This window comes from Natrix helvetica (genome assembly GCF_964273705.1).
Source record: "Natrix helvetica genome assembly, chromosome: 2".
Lineage (NCBI taxonomy): Eukaryota > Metazoa > Chordata > Lepidosauria > Squamata > Natricidae > Natrix > Natrix helvetica.
The window spans coordinates 124,131,737-124,154,165 of record NC_138552.1 but is presented as its reverse complement, the minus strand read 5'-3'; the positions used below and the strand labels follow the sequence as shown (position 1 = coordinate 124,154,165).

The 22,429-nt window shown below is 33.9% G+C and overlaps 1 protein-coding gene across 6 annotated transcripts in view; it reads right to left on the bottom strand.

Moving 5' to 3' along the window:
- The window catches only part of SUPT3H (SPT3 homolog, SAGA and STAGA complex component), a 283,839-nt gene that overhangs the window by 125,416 nt on the left and 135,994 nt on the right, over positions 1 to 22,429 (bottom strand). For all 6 annotated transcript variants that reach the window (XM_081944437.1, XM_081944433.1, XM_081944434.1 and 3 more), the window contains one exon: positions 8,583 to 8,667. In XM_081944437.1, the coding sequence (XP_081800563.1) occupies positions 8,583 to 8,667 (85 nt within the window). The remainder of the gene's footprint in view (positions 1 to 8,582; positions 8,668 to 22,429) is intronic.

Below are 22,429 nucleotides of genomic sequence, written 5' to 3'. Positions count from 1 at the left end.
AGAAAGCAGGCCTTCTCAGTAGTTGCCTCAATAATGTGGAACATGCTGATGGTTGAGATATGACTAATCCCTTCAGCCTAGGCATTCTGCTGAGCTCCAAAGTTTCTCCTTTCTAAAGCAGAAATTGATTTTGAATTGATGGTTATTAGGTAACTATGTTTTAATTATATAATGGTTCAAGTCAGGGAAGATCACCTTTAAGTATTGCTTTTTTATTGTTACCATCTAGAGTTGATTAATGCAGTATAAAAAGATAAAAATCACTTTTCCCCACGAATGAATGAATGAATGAATGAGTGTATGCATGTATTATCCATACAAACACACACATTCAATATTACCTATTGTTTGAAAAGGGCACGCAATTGATTATCACAATTCAAAAATGTTTTAAACTTATAGCACAGAATGTATACTGAAATTGCATTGTAGTACTGGATCATTGTACCATTGACACACACAAAAAATATTCCACTTTTTATCTAAGAATGCTGCCTTTAAATGAACATGCACAACAGAACAGAGTATTGTGAAAAAACAGCCAAATGAGATACAATTGGATGAAAATAAAGCTGAAATGTTTATATGAAAGATTAGCAATGTCCTTGGCCATTTGCCTTACATGGCATTCATAAGCAAAATTTGATTTTTCTCAGAAAACATTTACTACAAACAACTCTTAATCATTTTGAAAACATTTTCTGAATTTCAAAATATTTTCGTTAGAGAATCTTATTTGTCACTTTTTGTTTCAATATATACACTTAAGAGATAATGGTATGTTTGTAGGTTTTGAAGTAGACTTTCCTACTTGAATTACTAACAAAATAATATTTATTAACCCATTTACCCTAAATTCAGATTGCAGAAGTACTGTAGATGTTTTAGTGCACAAATCTAAGCCTAGCAGTTTCTAAGAAAACTGTCACTAAATTCTTATACAGAGGACTGTAATTTGACCTCTCTATCCCTAAAATAGGAACTACAAGTACAGGTATATTCATTTTTAGTCTTCTCGGTTAGAATTCCCTGGCTCTCATTTGATCAAATGATGCATCTATGCTTTACCCCATTCACATTCTACTGTTAAAATAAGCAACAGGAAAGAGAGGGAGAGGCAAAAATCAGCATCAGGAGAAAAGAACAATTTCATGTCTGAAAAAGCAAATTCTCCTTTAAAAATATCTTACTAGTAACAATCCCATTGGTTTTGCATTTCTTTGCTTATTTTACTAACTTATACTTGTAATGCTGTTGGCACACCAGTTTTCTATGCAACATAAAACTGACACCAGCAATTAGCATCAATTATTAATTGCATTAAATAAAACAACAGTACCATAAATAATATCAATATAAGCATAATCAACTATGTATTTAAAATATGGAATGTTTCATAAATTTGCATGAATGAACATATATAAACACCATTCTTCATATTTTCAATTAAAAACAATGCCAGGTAGTGGAACTATGAAGAAATCCTGGAGGGGATTTCAAAGCAAATGAACCACAAACAAATATTTAAATCTGTGACATACAAGCCTTTATGATGACTATGTCATACAAAATGTTACCATCAGTGACTGCACATTTCTTTGACATGTCTGCACATCTTTCATGTTAATGTTTTAAAGCATATGATTTTGTTTCAATGTTTACATTTTCTTGGGCCACTAAAATGTGATTTCTGAAGCACACTGCACAAATAAATCACCATTTTTTTCTTACAGGTAGGTAGGTAGGTAGGTAGGTAGGTAGGTAGGTAGGTAGGTAGGTAGGTAGATAGATAGATAGATAGATAGATAGATAGATAGATTGATAGATAGATGATAGATAGATAGATAGATGATAGATAGATAGATATTGATATCAGCAGTACTAAATTCCACTGCCAAATTAGTAAAGAGCTACATTTAGTTCAGCTTTAAATAAACAATATACTAATTTTAATAAATCAGCAAAGATTTATTTTAGATCTAGTTCAGACATACAATCATGTCCAAGGTAATTCAATACTCATTGTAAGAAAAAGCTATGAAAATTGTTTTACAGCTGGTTTTAATCAGCTCCCTTTGTTTAACATTAGAAACTAACCTCTAAAAGATATATACAAGCTACACATCCTACAGGTAATAGTATCCAGATGGGATGCTCTTACTGAACATCATGCTCAATATCATAAAGAATATACTGTGAAATAAGCACCTTGGCATAGACCTTGAAGTTGACTTCTACTGTGTTTCCCTTAGTCCTTATGCTTGATGAAACTTGGAGGAGTTCCTCACAGGTAGACCAAAGAAGTTTCAGATCAAGATTTATGCAATGACAGCAAATATTAGCTTACTAATAATACTTTTCATTTTTTTAGCAGAACTATTATATTTTTTAGTACTTTTGCTGTAATGCAAACCAAATTATCAAAGATGCGCATCTTAGCTTATCAGCTTGATATGAGTTAGGGTTTAACCAAATGAAATGAGTTAAGATGTTGTCATTTTTAACTGTCTTAACTTACGGCTATTCATTTTAACTTAGTGGCTTGCACTTGCATTTGTATTGTTAAACATTGATGTTACCTCCTCCATGCCACACTTGTATATTTGATTTGATTGTACGTCGCCCCGAGTCCCTTTGCGGAGAGGGGGCGACTGATAAGTCGAATAAAATAAATAAATAAATAAATAAATTTTTGTCCCTTTTGAGATTCAAAATAAATGTTTGGCCCTTTTGGTCTTACAAGATTGATCTTACTCACATGCAATGGCAGAGAAGGCTCTCTTCCTGAGTCCCTGCCAGTCAAAAGCCTTTAACTCACAGAGTCCATAACATATGTTCTGCCACTGTATTTTTCATAATTGGGCTGACAGTCTCTCGTATAGACTTCCCTCACAGCAGCAGGCCCCATCTGACCCCAACCTGTGTTGTACATTATTCTTAGTTTCACTTCTCCCTTTTGACCTTATTAGTGACCTGGCACACTTCTGCCAGCATGACTCTAGCACAGAGTCACTAAAACTACTGAGAATATTTCCATCGTGTTGATTTGATATTTCTTGGAAGGTATGTTCATTAAAATAAAGAAACATCCAAACTTTTTGCTGTCATTCCTACATTGCATGTGAAATCATTAGAAAATGTGCTTTCCCCAATATTTTTAACCATGAATGCATGATACTATAAACGCTGTAATAGGAATGAAAAGAGAGGAAAATAAATCTTATTTGTACAAACTTCAAGAATTCTACTTTAAAATACAGGCTAATCAGGGCTATTTGCGGATTCCTGCGATTCTTTCCATGTGTATAGCAGCCCAGGCTAAAGAAGTAGAGATAAACTGCATAAACGTTCTGTTTTCCATTTCTCTTCGATTGAGGACAAAAGCACTAGATTGGATATGTTTAGAAACTGAATGATTCATTTGAGCTTGGCAGAGAGGGAAGAGGAAGAGTAGCTACCACTATGGGAACAGTCTGCCCCAAAGACACAGTATTGCAAAAGGCACACAGGCACTCACAGCAAGAGAAAAAAAGCTGACTCATTTCTTAAACTGAAACATCATGTAATCAAACAAGTCCACAACCAATGCATCACTGCCTATAAACTGGATAAGAACTAAGGTAGGTTTATAATCGGATGATAGTCATGGTAGGTAATGAATTAAATTATTTGTACAAGAACACACAGGATTAAATCATCCTTGAAAAAAAGTTTGCGAACTCAGAGAATACTTTATGGACCCTTAGATGACACTCCAGAGTGTATTTCTGTATCAGTTATATTTGAATGGTTGCCGGTACCTATTCTTAGAAAATAAGTATCCAGTCTTCTTTATACATATTATGATAATTTCCTATATGTGGAGCTAATGTACGTAAAAAAACAACAAGAAAGATTGTTAGGAAACTGACAGGATTTGTTTGTGCAGTGCTGAGAGTCAGAAGGATAGAAGTGGATACAACTGCAAATAAAGAAATAAAATCCTGGTTACTTACAGATAGTTACGAATAAATCTTAAAGAAGGATTCGCTCCGCATTTGCTTGAGAATATCTTTATTTATACTAAGAATAAAATATGGCAGCGACCTAGGCCTGCCACACCCCCGAACAGTTTATCCAGGCAGTGTCATAGGTGCCACCATCTTGTTTTTTGCTTCTGCACATGTGCAGAACAATTTGTATTGCACTGCGCATGCATGCCCGGTGCGTCCATGAGTGAACCGGCAGTAGTGACTGATGAAACTCACCCCTGATGACCTGGATAACTTTTTCCTACTGGATTTATAAAAGAAGCTTGTTAAAACCTTGAAGATCTTGATGTAATAGGACAAAGAAGAAATGAAGAAGAATAAAATACTCTGGCAATATTGGAATTAAAGATTAAGACTGTTAGAAGTAAAAGGAAGAAGTATAAAGTTGATATATGTGATCAACATTTAAAAAAAGAGAGATATATCTTACTTCTGGCTACACTATTTGGACTTTCTGCTGACACCAGGACTTTAAAGATGTTTTATGGATTTGTTTATACATAAGAGATGGGATGGAGACAAATGTTTGTAACTGTAGAGAGAGTGAAGATTACTAAATTTGTTTATACTTGTTAAGATGAATGTTTGAAGTAACTTCTTTATATATTTCTTTTTTCTTGCTTCTCTTTTTCTATTTCCTTGCACTTTTTACTGCTATTTTCTTTCTGTAAGGTTAGTTTGCATTAAATTTTATATTATAATCAAAATTCTTAATACAATTATGCATAGATAGTAATTGTGTTTACTTCTTTGTGCCTAACCTCCAGGTACCCTGATTATACCATCTGACTTACTTCTGAACCCCCATTTTATATCTGATAAAAACTCTTGTACATATCGCTAACAGGAATGCAATGTAGATTAGCAAATTGTTTTTATTATTAATGATAGAAATGTTTTAAGGGGGTTATTGTCTTGCCAGCAACCCATTAACAGCATGAAATGGATTACATTCTCAGATATCTCTTTACATTGGTTTACTTCTAAGTAGATGAGTAAATAATTGGGCTAAGTATTAGAATGCACAGAAAGAGTGAACACTAGGTGTCAGTGTAAGAAATGAGGGGGGAGGGGGGATAAAAAAAACCTGTTGCTTCCAATCAGGTGGATAAGCTAAAAAACCAGAACCAGCTGTGACCACATTTACTTGTAACTGCATAATACTGTTAACAAGCCAACCTTCCTTAGAAAACTGATTCCCAAACCATCAGGTTCACTTGAAATCAGATAAGTATTAGAAGCCGCAATGATTTCTCTCTATTAAATGCCACTGAAGTGGTTGTTAAAATAAAGCAAAATACCTTATAACATTAGGCATTAATTTATCCCATCAATACTTGTCAAAGATGTGTTCGGATGGCAGTTGACCATGCCAACTGTAACTCTATAAAAGTTCCTTAATAACTGGCATAGGATTTGAGCATTACAGTTGGTAATTTGGAAAGTGTAATGGCTACTGATCAGATTAATTTATTTAGACTGACGCAGGACTGGTACGGGCATATGTGTTTGGAATATGCTTGACTATGCAAAACGGTCCAGCTGGAATGATCATTTATTGAAAAAAATAGAAATGTTGATGTTACTTTAAATATAACTGATTTCTTAGCCTAAGGATTGAAGACTTCTGGCAGAAGTTTAGCTTAGACTAAAATTGGCAAGTTTTTAAAAGTAGTTGCTTTATGCAGAATTGCTACTAAATCAGTATTAGTATCCAACTTTTTATTTCACTTATTCACATACACACCTTCTCTTGTAGCTGCTTTCATAAGTTAGCTACAACTAGCTGATTTTTTTTTAAATGTCATTTTTATTTTGTAGGGTAAAACATAAATTTAAAGCAATACATAAAATAGGTAACACTTTGAATTTTAAACATTCAGTGATGACCTTTAGTTTCAAGAGATGAAAGAATGTTTTCTCTCTTGCTGCTTGAGTTGAGAAAATCCAAGAAACTTGTAACTGAATTTTAAAATAACCTGCAACTTCTAAATTTTATTTTTACTATGGTATTATTCCCCTAAAGTATTTCTGTTCTCCTGCACAGGTCAGGGTTGAGCACATGGCATCCCATAATACCGTTCTCCCCCCACCCCACAATAATTGTTTGTATTTACCAGCAAAACAAAGGCACAGTTTCTGCAAGGCATAATGCACCTGTTTTATCTCATTAAACCATTCCCAGGCCTAGCCAATTTCAACTCTTTGATGAGAATTTGAATGCAACTTTATTACAGCATCATGGAGTAGTAGTCCTTAAAGATGGATGGATATGATCCAATAAGCAGTTTTCAAGCTCATAATCATAATTCATTAAAAGTCACAATTAAATTTGAGGGAATAGATCACAGGGTGTCTTGCACACGCAAAGTATGCATATAAGGCTGATTTTGCTTGAATCCAAACAAAATGTAAGGACTGTTCCCTGCCTTAATTGGACAAAAGAAGAGCAAAGCCAGTGTTTTCTACAGCTGTCGCTACGAAGTGCAAACCCTGATCTATAATAAACTTGCAACAAGAAAATAAGAGTAGCTATCTCAAAAATAAAACCCAGAATGTATTTTTATTAGATGTGTTTTATTAGAAAACTAAAAAATTCAGGATTTCTCAGTCCTCTGGACCTCATATTGGGGACACAGGGGAAAGATAGAGATGGGCGTATCCAATTTACAAAGTTTCCTCATGCAATCTGGAATCAGAGGCAATATCTATCTATCAAACATTTAGCTGATCAAACAATTTTGAAATTGTTGATTTTTGAGATGGAAAGGAATGAGGCTTTTTAGTTAGCTGCTATATATTGCTATCTTCAGGAAAAAGCTGTATCAGCACTTTTAAATTTTCTTGTTTACTAATCTTTTGTGGCATTATAGAAAAAAGTTGCATTTGCAAGTATCAAGTGTTCACTCATTGTAGCTAAACTGTGATAATTCAAGGAACAAAGAGAAAGTAAAACATGTAAAGTTATAATTCAACAAAATATGTGCTTCATAATACAACTTAACAATAAAATGTATTTGGTATTAAACAAAATTGATGTTGTATTTTGACATTGCCTTCTAAGACAGGAGGTAATTTGGAAAATATATTTTCCCATCTGTACTAATGTTCCATTACAAGGAACATTCAAATATTTGAATTGTATGCAGCTTTTTAAAAAGTTGTTATTTGTTAGCTACAGAGCACACATTTTTATAAAGTTCTTATTTCTTGCATTATTATGTTAACTAGTAACATAACAATTAATGCTACTTCCTAATGCTCTGATTTCTTTTTTTACAACTCTTTAATCCCTTTACTCAGGGTGGAGTTGGAGTAGCTAAATGGAGCTTAGCATTTACTAGCCAGATGCCCTTCCTGGCGCCTACATGAAGTTCGCAGCAAATATTTTCACTTTAGATCCTGATAGAGAAACATCTGCCACTGCTTAGGATCTTAACCTTCCAAGTGGGAATTGAATGTCTTCACTTCTAGGTCACCACATTTCTCCGATTCCTAATGCTCTGATATTCTGTCATATAAAAATATGATTTTGATTCCATTTGATGCCTCCAAACTTCTGTACTATTGGACAAAAATGGACGTGTGTTAAGACTGAAGATCTAATTCCTAACCAAATATTAGTAAATAAAAGATTTTACCCAGATGGTTTTTATATTTTCTTTACCTATTCATATAGACCTAATGTATTTTCTGGTCTACTAAATAAAGTATACAACTTTCTATTAAGCTCAAATGTTTAGCTATCAAGAAGATTGTTTCCATCCTGTGATTAATAAGATCCCAATGGGATAACTACTTCCTTTATTTTATCCAATTGCAAATTATATGACTTTTTTCTATTTTTGTAACCTCTTTAATTAAGATCCTCACAGGAAGCTTTATTATTTTTTAAAACAATCACATAAAACAAGGACTGTTTAAGATGCCCTACTACTAAAAGTAGTTAAGCAGTATTTGCCATGTGTTAACTAACACACACATTATTTTAAACAAATCTAGGAGCAACACACAATTACAACTCATATTATTCATTCATAAATAAAAATATTTAACATTATTAGTATTAATATATAAAACTACTAGTAGTTTTATATAGAGTGCAAAGTATTTTTTAAATACTCTTTTTATAGTACTTAAAATATTATCTTAAGGCTAAATATAATTACATGCCAAACCATAATGGCAGCCATGCTTAAAAATGCATTCTACAGGGTGTCTTATCATTTTCTATGTACTTCAATTCCCTCAAAATACTGAAAGAAGATATATATTGTGTTCATGTTTTTTTCCTCAATTGTTATATAGACTTTTGGATCCAGCAAGGCAAAGGATATTGCAGACTTGGCATCAGGCATAGGTAATATTTGACAGCTTTACTTCTACGTTCTGAAATGCAGCAAATGGAGATTACCTACCCTGCTGGTTAGTAATATTTATAGAATGGGCTAAATATCATTATACTGATCTCACTTTGTCAGATACAGATATTTCATTAAAACTGTTGATCTTCTGTTTTCATTTGTCCAACAACAACAACAAAAACCTTACCAAATTAATCAGTTGAGTGTGAACAATGTCTTCAACCAATATTGCTGATTCATGTAGGGGCCTGCGAGCATCTCCTAAGGAAAACCTAAAAGACAATTTACTGTAATTAGCAAACTAAAAAATGCAGAAAGAGAGAGAAGAATATATAGTGTGAAATAGTAAAAGAATTATTAAACCACATAATGCAAATGGATTGAGAAGGGAAAAAAAGTATGTTAAACCTAAACCCATGGCCTTCATCCTGGGCATAAATCAGGATTTTAAGAATTCTATTCTGTGGGAAGAAAATGTTTAGGAGCAATTGAGCTGTCTTCACATATCAGTGAGTAAATTAATAGCTGTATCCACCAAAAATTCCTCCCATCTGTAAAATTCAAAAGTTCCTATCAGCTCCCTGAAACACGCCATTAATGTAAAGTTGGTAGATTTAGCAGGATTTAGGGTACCTTTAGTTTTTAAAGGTTTGGCCAGAGTCTCTTTTGAGAGAGGGGCGGTCTAGAAATCCAATAAAGTTAAGTTAAGTTACCTAGAAAATTGCTCATAGTCCTATACTCTATAAATTTATCTAATCTCCATCAAAAATAGTGGTCATCACAATATCTTGTGGCAAAGAATAAATTATGACAGCTTCAGAAATGACTTGGAAAACATTTTATGTAACCTTTATCTATACCAATTTTATCTATTGGGGCAGAATACCGTCTATAAGGTGTAAAGCTGATAAACTGGTGGCTGATTCAAACTGGAGTAGCATCCATTTTCTTGACTTTCTTCACTAAAATTATGTTTCCAATTACACAAATGTCCCTCGATGAGATTCATTTGCCTCCCAACTGCTACTAGATTTATCTACTGATCCCTTCATCATGACCATTATGTTTTTTGTTCCTGGCTTTTGGGTGCTGGATGCCGAAGCCTATCTTAGTCTGATTCCATCTTCTCCATGTTGTTAACCAATATATAATATATACATAGAAGCAGAAACAATGATTTAATAAAGTAAACATCTCATACCTGACTTAAAACTGCTTTTTAAAGGAAAATGAGGCCAAATCAAGCAAATAGTTTTTAAAGGTTTGGCCAGAAATCATAGCACAATAACACTTTAAAAGGGCTATCCAATGAGAAGCATGCAGACAACAAGCCACCATCAGCAGCTTCTCTAGAAAGGATAATTGAATTGTATAAACAAACACTGGAATAGACAATTACTGTAGCTGAACCTCAACAGCAGCAACTAACAAGGAGATTTAGAGTCACCAACAGGAATCCAATATCAGACTTTGAAATGAATGAACAGGTTAAGAAACTCCTGATTGTATTTAATTACCTACTCATTATTCTCATAGTATTTGGTGGGCCTTTAATTATTTTCTTTTGTATACAAATGGAGTTGTATCAATAATTATTCAAAATATTTGTGTTACTGTTTTTTGAGTTCTAAAAAGCTTCCAGATACATCTAATAGAGACACAAAGGAAATTATTTCCCAGTAATGCAATGTGAAAAATAAAACATTTTCTGAAAGTAATGCACTTTTACATTCTTTTCAGTTGTCATATTATTGTACTATTGAGATAATTTCTAGCCATTATTCCACAGCAAAACATTTTTCCCAGCGTGAAAACTTTTAACAGAAATAATATTAATGGGGGAAATGGAGAATAATCATGAGCAAAATTTGGGAGTTGTAGTGAAGGGGCTGGCCGCTGAAGAGTTTTGCTCTTCAGCAATTTGATAAGAAATACATAAATATAAAAAAGTTTATTGTTTCTTTGTTGAGTTAGGCACAATGTATGATAAATTATGTTTATTGTACTTATGCCCATTATGCGTATTATAAATTGTTTATTAAATTGTGGAATGTTATGCATGAGTACATAGTTGAAGATTGGTTGCTAAATGCAATCAGTGTAATATTAGTAGAATATGAGGAAGAATAAATGGAATGGTTAGTGAAAAGTTAAAGGTTGAGCAAGTAACACAAGAATGTACTTTGTGCCGTTTATTCTTTAATATATTTATAGATGATTATATAAGGATTGCTGATGTGATATTGGAAGTATGATGGGTGGGAATGTGAATATAAATCTGTTTTTGTATACAAATGATTATTAAAGAAAATCTGGATGCTTAGACTGACTATATGATGCAAAAAGGAGTATAGATGTCAAAAGAAATGTAATAAAGACTAAAACAACTGTTAGAATATTTCCTGTATAAGGAAAATAGGGACATTTTAAGATGCCCAAATAGATATGAGCATTTATCAAAAAAAAAAATACCAACAACCTCCACAGCATTAATCTTCCAAATTTCAACTTATATGAGAGAGGTTAGAATATACTATGATTAAGGACAAATTTAGGCTCCTGTTGGACCTGCCACAACTTAGAACTCTAAATAAAAACATTCCTTGGCTCCATTTGTTGAGAAAGGTATTGTTTATTAGAGATCAAGTGTATTACAGTAGTGCAAAGCCAGAACTGAATATCGCTCTCCAATTTCCCTATCTTCTACTTTTCCCTTCCTTAAACGTATCTCATTGCCATGCCAGGGTAACCAATCAGGTTCAGGCAAGATGTTTTCATAATGGTTAGCTGAAGCATAATTTGGTATGTGGCCCCCTCCTTCTTCCAGCTGTGTGACCTTGAGGCATATCTTGAGGAGACACAGCACTTGCTTTTGTTTCCTGAAACATTCCCCTTTTCTTCCCCCTCCCCACAGTTCATGGCAGTCTGTCATCACCTAGCAGTGAAGCACAAGCAAGCGTAAAGGTGGCAGCTGACAGCTCCCTCCATGGGGTGAAACAATGGCTGCATCCTATAGATAAATCCTTTAAAAATTATTAGGGGGAGTCTTAATGTCATAGTCAGAAAAATGTAGAGCAAGCAATTAATGCCATGAAATTACTTGCATCCTAATGAAAGATGTTTCTGAGGAAGAAAGACCTAGAAACAAACCGAAACACTCATGGTGGAGGAACTGTGAGGAATGTCTTCATGGTGAAAGTAGGCAATAAACAAATTGCATTCTGTATTTGCAGTCCTATTAAATATGACAACTCAGATAGTTATCCTCAGGTTTTTGAGTATATGTGTGTATGTATGTGCATGCTTTAAGTCACTATAGTGGGAAGATGATTCTGGCAGCAAAGCAATTAAGGACCAAGGGGATTTGTGGTATGGGTACATACAATATTCAGGAAAGCAGCACACTTTCCTTATCTATGTCTTTCTCTGTCTTTGAGCAAACACAAGCAATATGGCATGCAGCTGCTCAAGAATCAATATTTTTTCATGTATTCTTTAAAAAAAGATGTAAAGATTGTAATCTACTAAAATCAATAATGTTGTGTGCTTTTGTCTTGAAAAATGATACTAATTCACAAAAGACAACCATGGAAAATGCACAGCAATGAAACAACCAGTGTTTCACAGGCAAAGCACAATGCAATTCAACCTGCTTCTATAAAAATTTCTGCAGATGCTTATGCATTTACAGAAACAACCTGATTGAAAGAGAAAGAGGAGAAACAAACAAACAAACCAGGAAGAAATCATCTATTTGCATAAAAAGGGATTGACCTATTAAAGAAGAATGTTTGGAATACCAATTTTCCTACCTAGGTAGGTAGCTAATTGGGGAAATAATAATGAATATTTTTTTTTAATAATGAATGGTTCTATACTAAACTATTGAGAGCCAGTCTGTTGTAGTGATTAAGGCACCAGACTAGAAACCAGGATACTGTAAGCATTTCCACCTTATGCACAAAGTGAACTGGGTGACCTTGGACCAGTCACCCACTCTGAGCCCCAGGAATAAAAAAGCCATGGAAAACTACTTCTGGGAAACGTTGCTAAGAAAACTAGAGAAAACCTGCCTAAGGCAGTTGCCTAGAGACAACACTGACTCGAAGACAATTCTAACCCCCACCCTCAAAATCTATAGTAAATCTAGTAGCTCAAATACCAAGAGACCTAATATTAGTTGCACTCTATAAATCAAGCTTCTTTGGAAAATATTAGCTCCTTACCATCCTATACAAAAAAGAATGAATGAGTACAATGTACTGATAAGAAATGTTATCTGACTAATTTATGGCTCAGTGTATCACACACATATAGAGTGATTATGGTTCTGTTTGTTGTGTGAACTATGTAGGTCTACTGAGCCATGGTTAAATAAATGAATTAGCACATTTTTCAAATTCACCCAATAGATACGCAGCAATTAATGGGCTCATCTGGTCCCTTTGTTCAGTGGCGAACCACCCTCTGTAACAATAATTTATCCAATTTAAGAAAGGCATAATACTTCCCAACGCATGTGCTTTATAGGCCAGAAGAAATAAACTTGTGGTTGCTCAGCTTTCCACAGAAGGAATGTCATTCATTTTTTGGGGGAAAAAATCCCACTGAATTCAATGAAACTTACTCCCAGGTAAAATCTAGAATTGCAGCATCTGAGAGAATTCTCTAGCAGTATTAAGCAGAAGGGTTATACTGCATAGTAGCTTTTCATTTAAAGTTTATCTTTATTCAATTACTTGAATAAAGTAAATACTCTGAATTCAGTAAAGCTGGCTCTCAGTAAGGAAATCTAACATGCAGCTTTTTTAGCATTTCCAACATGATGAAGCAATAATGAGAAAAAAGTCTAATCAATGGCCCTATGCACATTCCTACTTTTTTCTCACCTTTTCACCAGATTCATTTCAAAGGAGAAGACCTACTGGGTAAACCAAATAAACAGTTACCTAATTCTAGCCCTTCAGTCCTTCTATGGATATGTGTTAATCCTAACAGGATGAAAAAATAAATAGTAAAGAGCAAATCTCCATTCTTTTCACTAATTTTCATAGGGCTTTCAGATCTAGTTGTAAAACCATGTCACCTAGTGGTCATCTGGATTTTTACAGATATGGCAACCCTGCTATAAATTAAAACAGGCTCTTTTTGTGGTAGTACATTCAGAATCTTTATATGTATCTGTGTGTACAGCAGCGGTGGGCAATTAATTTTCCCAAAGAGCCACATGACAAATTTGGACTGTTGTGGAGGGCTGCCACCAACACCCCCTGCTACCTCCTCCCTGTCCTAATGCTGTCCCCACCCTGCCGCCACTGCACGACCACCCCAGCCTCCGCTATCCTCTGCCATCGTCATCTCACCCCTGATTTTGCTGATACCCCACCCCCACTGCACCAGGTCCAATTGAGGCTGCAGCAGGGCTGGATGTGGCTTCTGGACCCAGGACTGGTATAGCCTACATGTATTGTTACTATTTTAAAATTTAAGAGAGAAAACGTGAAACTGTTAAAAACACAACTCGGAGCAAAACTTTTTATATTTGAACAATATAGGATGGAAATAATAGAACCTTTCCTTTAGCATAAAAATGGGGCAGTATCTTTTCTGCCTAACACACAGCCTTTTAAAGAAACGAAAGTTTTCTCTCTCAAAGCCTATAGACATAAAATCAAAATATATTCCAGTAAGTGGAATATATTTTGTGTTGAGTATGATTTCAAAACTATTTCTGCAGTCTTGATAGGATGTTGACATCAATCATGTCCCTTATCTTAAAGATGTGCTCATCACCTTTTCATTTGTTGCCCAATCATTGCCTTTCCCTTTTGTGATCTGACTTCCTTATCTAGTTGCAACATCTTTTACATCCCTTTGGCAAATTATATTAACTGAATGGGGTCTGATTTTATGTGGTGATTGTTTTGTTTGTTTTAAATTGTGCCAGTTGCATATCATTATATAAGCGGAGACACGATGATTTAAAATTCAAACTCCTATTCATGGACAGAGCAGTATTCCCCCTTCCTCCGTTGAAGTCAAAATAAGATTGGGGAGGGGGGGAGAAGCATTGTTTTCCAGGAAACTGGGGGATCGTATGAAACATAAACACTGATTAAAATGCTCAATAGTCAGAGGCTTCTGAACATTTTAAATTTATTTTCACTTATTATTGTAATGAGTCTTATTCCTCCTCCAGGAAGAGTTCTCCCACTCTTTTTCAAAGTGCTTATTTCACTTTGGTGCTACTAAACATTACTGCTTCTTCTCTGAAATGCTTTTAACTCTCTCAAATTCCTCTGGTTGATTCATCTGTCCCCTTTACTATGATAATTTATATTTCTTCAATGGACTTGCATCTTCACATTTTCCCACAAAATCACATATGAGGATAGAACGTATATGTGCCTAAGCACTATCACATATACTTTCCTAAAATTAAACTTTGATTTGATCCTGTTCCCAGAAAGATTCTGTCACCACCACCACCTCTTCCTTCTTTGGGAAAATAAACCTCCTACAGGGCTTAAGTGGTTTTCCGGTACCAGAGGTAGCCATTGTATGTTGAAATAAGTGGCTTGCTTCAGGGGGTGGTGTGGGGAGAACTAAAATAAAAATATTGCCACATACTTTATGAATGATTTCATTTTATTGCATAAATATAATTAAATCTGATAAAGCTACTTTTTATGCATTTAATCTATTTAATTGTTTTAAAATCTTTTCATCATACTTTTATAGTACCTTGATGACTAATTCATTGTACTATACATTTTAATAGATTACAGTCCATTTCATCAGATGTCTCTCCTGAAACAATCTAAAGCCTACAATAGCTTACACCATAATTAATACATATATTGTAAGATTCTTTGATATTGTTTTCTCACATTAATGTTTTATGCATTATATTGAAAAATATTCCTATTAATTGTCCATAAAATGTACCAATATATAAATGAAATCTAATCTGTTTGACTATATTGCATGTTTTTCTACCATTCCATCCTGCCCAATGTAATTTTGCTTTTTGGTTGTTTGTGCAGGGCATACTTCTTCAGATGTAATGGTTGATCAGTTGTGTTTGTTCTGTCTATAAAAGTAGTATCCTGGTATCAGTCAGATCATTAGCATGGTCGTGATATACTTTAAAGCATTTACATTTGATGGTAATTAAAACTATATCTAATAACTAATCAATGTCTATTTCTGTATTTTTCCCAGAAGTTCCCTTAATGTCAAAAACCATAGTTCTATGAGAGACATATTTTAAAGTTGAAATAGTAATTAATGATAGAGCCAATGGAAGTGTTATTGATACAAACAAATAGCAACTTCTATCACAAATTATAAAGTTTCTGTGTGTATACTTCATAAACTTTTTGTAAGGTTTTCAGGAAAATCTGATATGAATATTGACCCTGTTTTCCAAAACGCAACAAAAATATAGATCCAGAAAAACTAAGAATACCTAGCTTTTAACATGATATAAATGAAGATCTGAAGATCTTCAGATGACTGACTGTAATTCCCAATAAATAAATACCAGTAAGTTTGTATCTAAAAAATTGATGCTAGAATCCTGGCTTTGTAATAACAATAGTGCATTTTTTATTTTTATATGCCGAACATCACAGTGTTATAGCAAGATGCACATGTCATTGTGTGCCATAATCATGGTTTACAACAATCTGCAAACCACAATGATTCACATCACATGCCAACCCCAAAATAAGGAAGTATTGTTAAAGGTTTCTGTAATGTATATACTATTTTTATAGTTAATGGGTTCAGTAGATAACTAGTTCTATTCCTGAGATACTGTGTGGAAAAAATCCAATAAAAATAAAAATAATTGAAGTCTGTTTTTCCTATTCTGCTTTTGATAATTTCTCAGATTTTTTAAAATCCTTGTAAAATCCTACATTAACTTGGAATCATCACAACATGTTGATTTGTACATGTTTAAAAAATAGCTAAACCTATAATGATTTCTACCAGTACAAAAGAGAAGTAAACAATACATTACTCAGTCTCAAAATAATTATGTAAGAGAACTTTATAAATCCTCTGACTAACAAAAAAGAAAATACGTAATATAATTTAGTTCAGTTTGTAGAATCTAATATGTTGTCAGGCCTGTAGTTATGTTTCTTTTAGGATCTTTGGCCTGCCACACTTTCTATTATTTTCCTATGCTGTTTCATTAGTGTAGTAGTCGCGAGGGGGAAATAGAAAGGAGTAGATTTATGGAATGTGTTGTTGTCATTATTTCTAGAAGCCCAAGGTCATCTTTTTCTCTGCACCTTGACACCTGACCGGAACCAGCGGGGTGGAGTTGTCGGGGTCGAAGAAGATTGGACCATGTGATGGATTTATGGGAGTGGGCATAAGATTATGAACTTTCAACTGGGTGGAATTCCAGGAAGTAAATCAGAGTTGGAATTCCACAGATGTGCTAAGATGTCTGATTTATTAAATTGGAACTTTAAGGAAAGTTTTGCCTTGGACTCTGATTTAATTCTGCATGATACTTGAAACGCTGACATTATTCCAACTCTATTCCAATATTGACATTCTATTATTTGATGATTTATCCATTCTACTACTATGACTAGCAACCTGAACAGTAAGATAATTTAATATTTTAAAAAGCACTGTGTTGTGTCTTTTGAGTCTTGCAAAATTTTAATATTTATTCTGGTTTTCCCCTCCATAGAGCTCAGTTGACTGCTCTTTACCAATTTTGCAAAACTGTTGCATTTTGAAAATAAAAATTAATATATCTTGGATGTTATATTCATTTTAACAGTGGCTGTTAACTCTAACCAGGAAAGGTTTAAATTCTTCCATCTTTCAAAGTCGTTTATATTTCTCTTCATAATAGCTGACTTTTGCCAATTGACCTATAGACACATTTAGTTATTTGCAACAAATATCTTGCTACTGCAGATTTGCTGAATAGTCCTAGATCCTTTTCCTGGGGTATATTATATATATCCAAACAGATCTTGTTAGGCCTCATGAATAAAGTATACAAGTAATCCAAAATTAGACCTTACACGGGTCTGTGCTTGAAGAACATTTGGAGCTGCAGCTGATTCAGAAAGCAGTGATGTGTTTGGTTATGCTTCTTGTTATGCTCATAAAATACCACTGGTCTGTGAACTGCATTGGCTTCCAGGTTCAATTCAAGGTGCTGCTTATCCTTTATAAAGCTTTACATAGCAAATGGCTAGGCTGTTTCTGGGGCTATCTGTCTGCCATTTTTCTTGCCTGTCTCACCAGCTCTAACAGATAGGGCATGTTTTGAGTTCCCTCTGTTATCTTGTTGTACCCAGGAATCGTGTCTTCCTTTGGTCACCACCTGCTCTGTGGAATGGCATTCCTCCAAAAGTCAGATGGTCCCAACAGTGTTAGCTTTGCATAAGGCATTGAAGATCTGGTTGATTCCACAGGAATCAGAGTGTTAGATAAGCTTTGTTGGTTAAAGTTGTTTTTATTATTAATCGGGTTAAAAATTAAGAGAGTGAGAGTTCCTGGCTGAGATGAGATCTCAAGGTCGCTCCGCGATGAGAAGAATGCAACTTCAAACCAGTCTACAATCGTATTCAAAATTGATTGGACAGTGGGTGACTAGCAATGGATCTAAGTGGGAAAAGGTTTTACTCTTGAGTTTTTGTGTGCTAGTTCTGACTTTGCTTTAGTGTATTTTGCTTAACCTTTAGTAAAATATATCTATACCTAAACTATACCTTTTTCACCAAAATGAGTCAAGGATCATTCTTGCAGTAGGGCTGACAGCTGCTGTTTTAATTTTCAGCATTCACCCTGAACCACTACTGCGATATGGGGGTCACATAAATCCAATCATTAAATCTAGAAAGAATCAAATTTTCTTTTTTTGAAAATTCACTGTGTCAACTGCTATATAAACAAATTGTTAAATTTAAAACAATTAGTCCCCTTTAATAATTTAAACAGTACAATTAATAGATGAACTGTAGTAGATGCAGGTATTTCTTATTGACTCATCAATACCAAACTTATAATAACACGGTTAAAATTCTAATAAAATATATAGTATGTTGCAAGAGCATTAATTCCGATTTTAACCATGTTATTATAAGTTTGATACTGAAGAGTCAATACAAATGCCTACATCTATCACTGTTCATCTTTTAATTGTACTGTTTAAACTTGTTAAATATTAAATGTATAAATTTATATCTATGTTGTCCTCTGTTCTCCAACATTGTGATTTAATGTGCACAAAGAAACAGCATTAGCCAGCCTTAAATTTATAAATTTGGCTCATTTGGGTACCTTTACCAATAATTCTAAGTTCAGGGTAAAGGTAAAGGTTCCCCTTGCACATATGTGCTAGCCGTTCCCGACTCTAGGGGGTGGTGCTCATCTCTGTTTCTAAGCCGAAGAGCCAGGACTTTCCGAAGACGCCTCTGTGGTCATGTGACCGGCATGACTAAACACCGAAGGCACACGGAACACTGTTACCTTCCCACCAAAGTGGTCAGTATTTTTCTACTTGCATTTTTACATGCTTTCAAACTGTTAGGTTGGCAGAAGCTGAGACAAGTAACGAGAGCTCACTCCTTTACGCGGTGCTAGGGATTCAAACCGCTGAACTTTCTGATCAACAAGCTCAGTGTCTTAGCCACTTAACCCCCCTCCCCTCTAAGTTCAAAGTGTTCTCTAAAAACCCTTTATGACAAACATTATGAAGATAACAGTACATTAAAGTTGTAGTTCAATCTATTTTAAATACTTTAGTCTTCATAAAAATCACAACACATTTTTACAGTAAAGAACTCAAAATATATATTCTTTAAGGCAAATTAGGCAAGATTTTTGGAAGAAGAAAATAAGAATTTTCAAATAGTTGATGATTTAAAGTAATTTGAATTTTAATCTATCTGCTATAAAAACAAAGGCTGACAGTTTGGAGAATGTCTACTGTTTACAATCATTAATTATGTTTTGTTACTGAGTTAGTCACTAAAAATGCAGGAACTATATCCAACTTTCTCTGGAGCACTGAGGAAAAAATTAAATTACTAAAATATAAAAGAAGAGTCTATTAAAGCAATAATGCTATCCTTAAGACATTCAACTGAAACAAAAACTTAATCATTCTTTTTTGTAGTATGTAGAGAATGTTTGCCAATCCATCTCATACTGTAAATGGTAGAGCTTTGAACCATGGTTGGATCCAGCTAAATCTGTAAAACAAAAACCTCATTAGGCATAAAATTCTGGTTATTTTCTTTCATGTTTCTGTCCCTTTATCTGTTATCTTTTATTTCATTGTCATTCTCGTAATGTCAAGATAACCCTGTTGTCAGTACTTGAATATCCGAAGGAAGTCTTGGACACATTGACCTGTTTTGTTTTTGAAACAAACTGAAAAATATATCAGGAAAGTAGGTATACAAGGTTATTTCATATAGAAAATTATTTTTTTCTTTATTCAGATACCCTGACACTACTACAGAAAAGATTTTTTTTCTACTGCCAAAATCTGTGCATATGCATTAAGTAGGGTCACTGTGTACATGCTCAGACTTTATTTCAATCAAGATGTTGGGATAGGTAGAAATAAAGATAAGAAACCAACAGCTAAGTGAATGGATATGTGATAGTTCACCTATTTTTAAAAAGAATTTTCAAAAGCAATGAACAGAGATGCAACCAGACTGACACCTTTTTTCAATATTCTAAGGTGAAATTTAATTGGAATATCTGAAATTTAATCTGGATATCTAAACTCATCCAAGGTTTGTAGGCTTTCCCTAATTGTGTTTCTGTCAAGCCGAAATCATATGGGCTTTTCTTAATTGCCACACAAAATTATGAGTAATCAGGGTGACATGAGAACAATTTGATAGGAACCCTATAGGTTGCAGTAATAGAAGATATTTCACTAAGACTGCATGCTTAGAGAATATCAATAGAAACAGCAATAGTACAGAACATGCCAGGCATGTAGCTTTGTGTATTTAGATGTCATCTTCATGATATTTTATTATTTGTATATTTTCTATTATGCAATGTCTTTTTGTAATCTGTGACTGTCTCTGATACTGCATGCAATGTTTTTAATACATTCTGTTCTGCATTTTGCAGATTCAAAACCTAAGAAAGATAATTCTGCTTCTGGTCAGCAGAAATATGGATGTATTTTACTGTGTGAGTCAAGTTACTCTAGTTCAGAAGAGTACTCTCTTTGGAACCATTTACAATACCAACATAATTTAAGATAATATAAAAGCACAAGAGCCACAAGACTTCATTGCAATTCCAGCAAGGGAGCAAATCTAAATAAAAAAGTAATTAACAAATACATAAGATTGTGATTAGCTGTAGGCAAGTCTTTCAAGTGACTGCTTTTCTACTTCTAAAAAATACTTTTACGCTGGTCACAGAATAACAAAAGGCAGAGCCAAGATTTATTTCATTTATCTATTTTATTTATTTAGATTGTCGAACATGTACGTTAACAGGTATAAGTAAGCTCTGGCAACTTCCTGTTAAGAGCAGAATTTCAAATTAACCTGCATTGTACTCCTGAGCTGAAGATAAATCTCAGGGTGAATACTATATCTCCCTTGCTACTTGAAATAATGGTAGAAATTACCAAACTGAAACTTCCATCAAATACCTTATATGCCATTCACAGCACCCATCAGATAATCATTCTGCTTGTGAATCCAGATTTTACATGACAGATCCTGAACTTCTGCCCTTCCTTCACTACAAACCTACTGGCATTAATGCTACTCATATTAACACCAGAAATAAATTTGAGATATCCTTTCATTTAAAAGGAAGAGAGCAAAGCATGGAGGGGAAGAGAGGAGAAAGGGAAATTTGGGGATATTTGTTGTTTTGCATATTCAACTTATTTTCACAGCATCTGGAACAATTACGCCTGAAGAAACCCACATCCTAAGCCACAAACTGAACCACCTGGACTTGCCTTTCATACAGGAAGACTTCCAATTTAATAACTTCCTTTAATATCTTCATCATTTGTTTAGTTGTCTTTAACTAACAAAATTGCAATGTCCTTCCAGAATTAGATTGTCATGAGCTGTCAAATGCAAAAACTACACGGAACTTTGCAAGATGGGTTCTAGCTTATTAAAGGAAGTGCTGGAGCTATTTAAATCAATGAGCATTTTTGTTTTTTAAGATGAGACTTGTGAGTGGAAAATCTGATTTGGGATGGAATAGAGAGAAAATAATGGATAATGTTATATAGGGATATCAAATCTCTTACAATAGGTAATACCACTTCTGTTGTTGTTATGTCACTGAGTAAATGGGATGATACATGTACTGTATCTTTCCAAAGTTGCAGTATCAGTCTTTTAGCTACAATAAGAGCATGGAGAATCTACTACTGGATACAAAATAATACAAAGTAGTTTTTAATTAGCATTATTAAACTAATCCAACAATGCAATTGCCATAATTCAATCAGAAACATAGAAAGCATCAACACTTCCTAGGCCTGGCTAGGGTGTTCTTTTATGGACAGAACTTGAGCTCACAAGTTTCAGATACCATTTCCCAAATTGGAACCTTTTTTTAAAAAAAAATGTCTCAATTAAACAAGCACATGAAAGGTTTGGAAATCACATTTCTAAAATTCTAGCATCCTATTATTTTAATTTAGAAATAAGCAGATGATCAGTTTTAGTAATGTCTAGACTATTAAAATGCTTAATGTCATCAACTGTATGCAAAGAATCAGTTTAACGTGTAGGAAAAGTCACAGTATTACAGGAACTGGTATTTTTAACTTCTGTTAAAAATATCCACAAAATAAACACACTTAGGCAATGTTTGATAAATGCCATAATATATATAAAATGTAGTTCTACAAATCTTGATTTAATAATAGAAGATCAATTCAAGTCATAAATAACCAAAACTATTTTACTTTGTGTGAGTTTACACCTAATATATTAAATATTCTTTTATGCAAAATAATTTCATCCAAATAAAAAA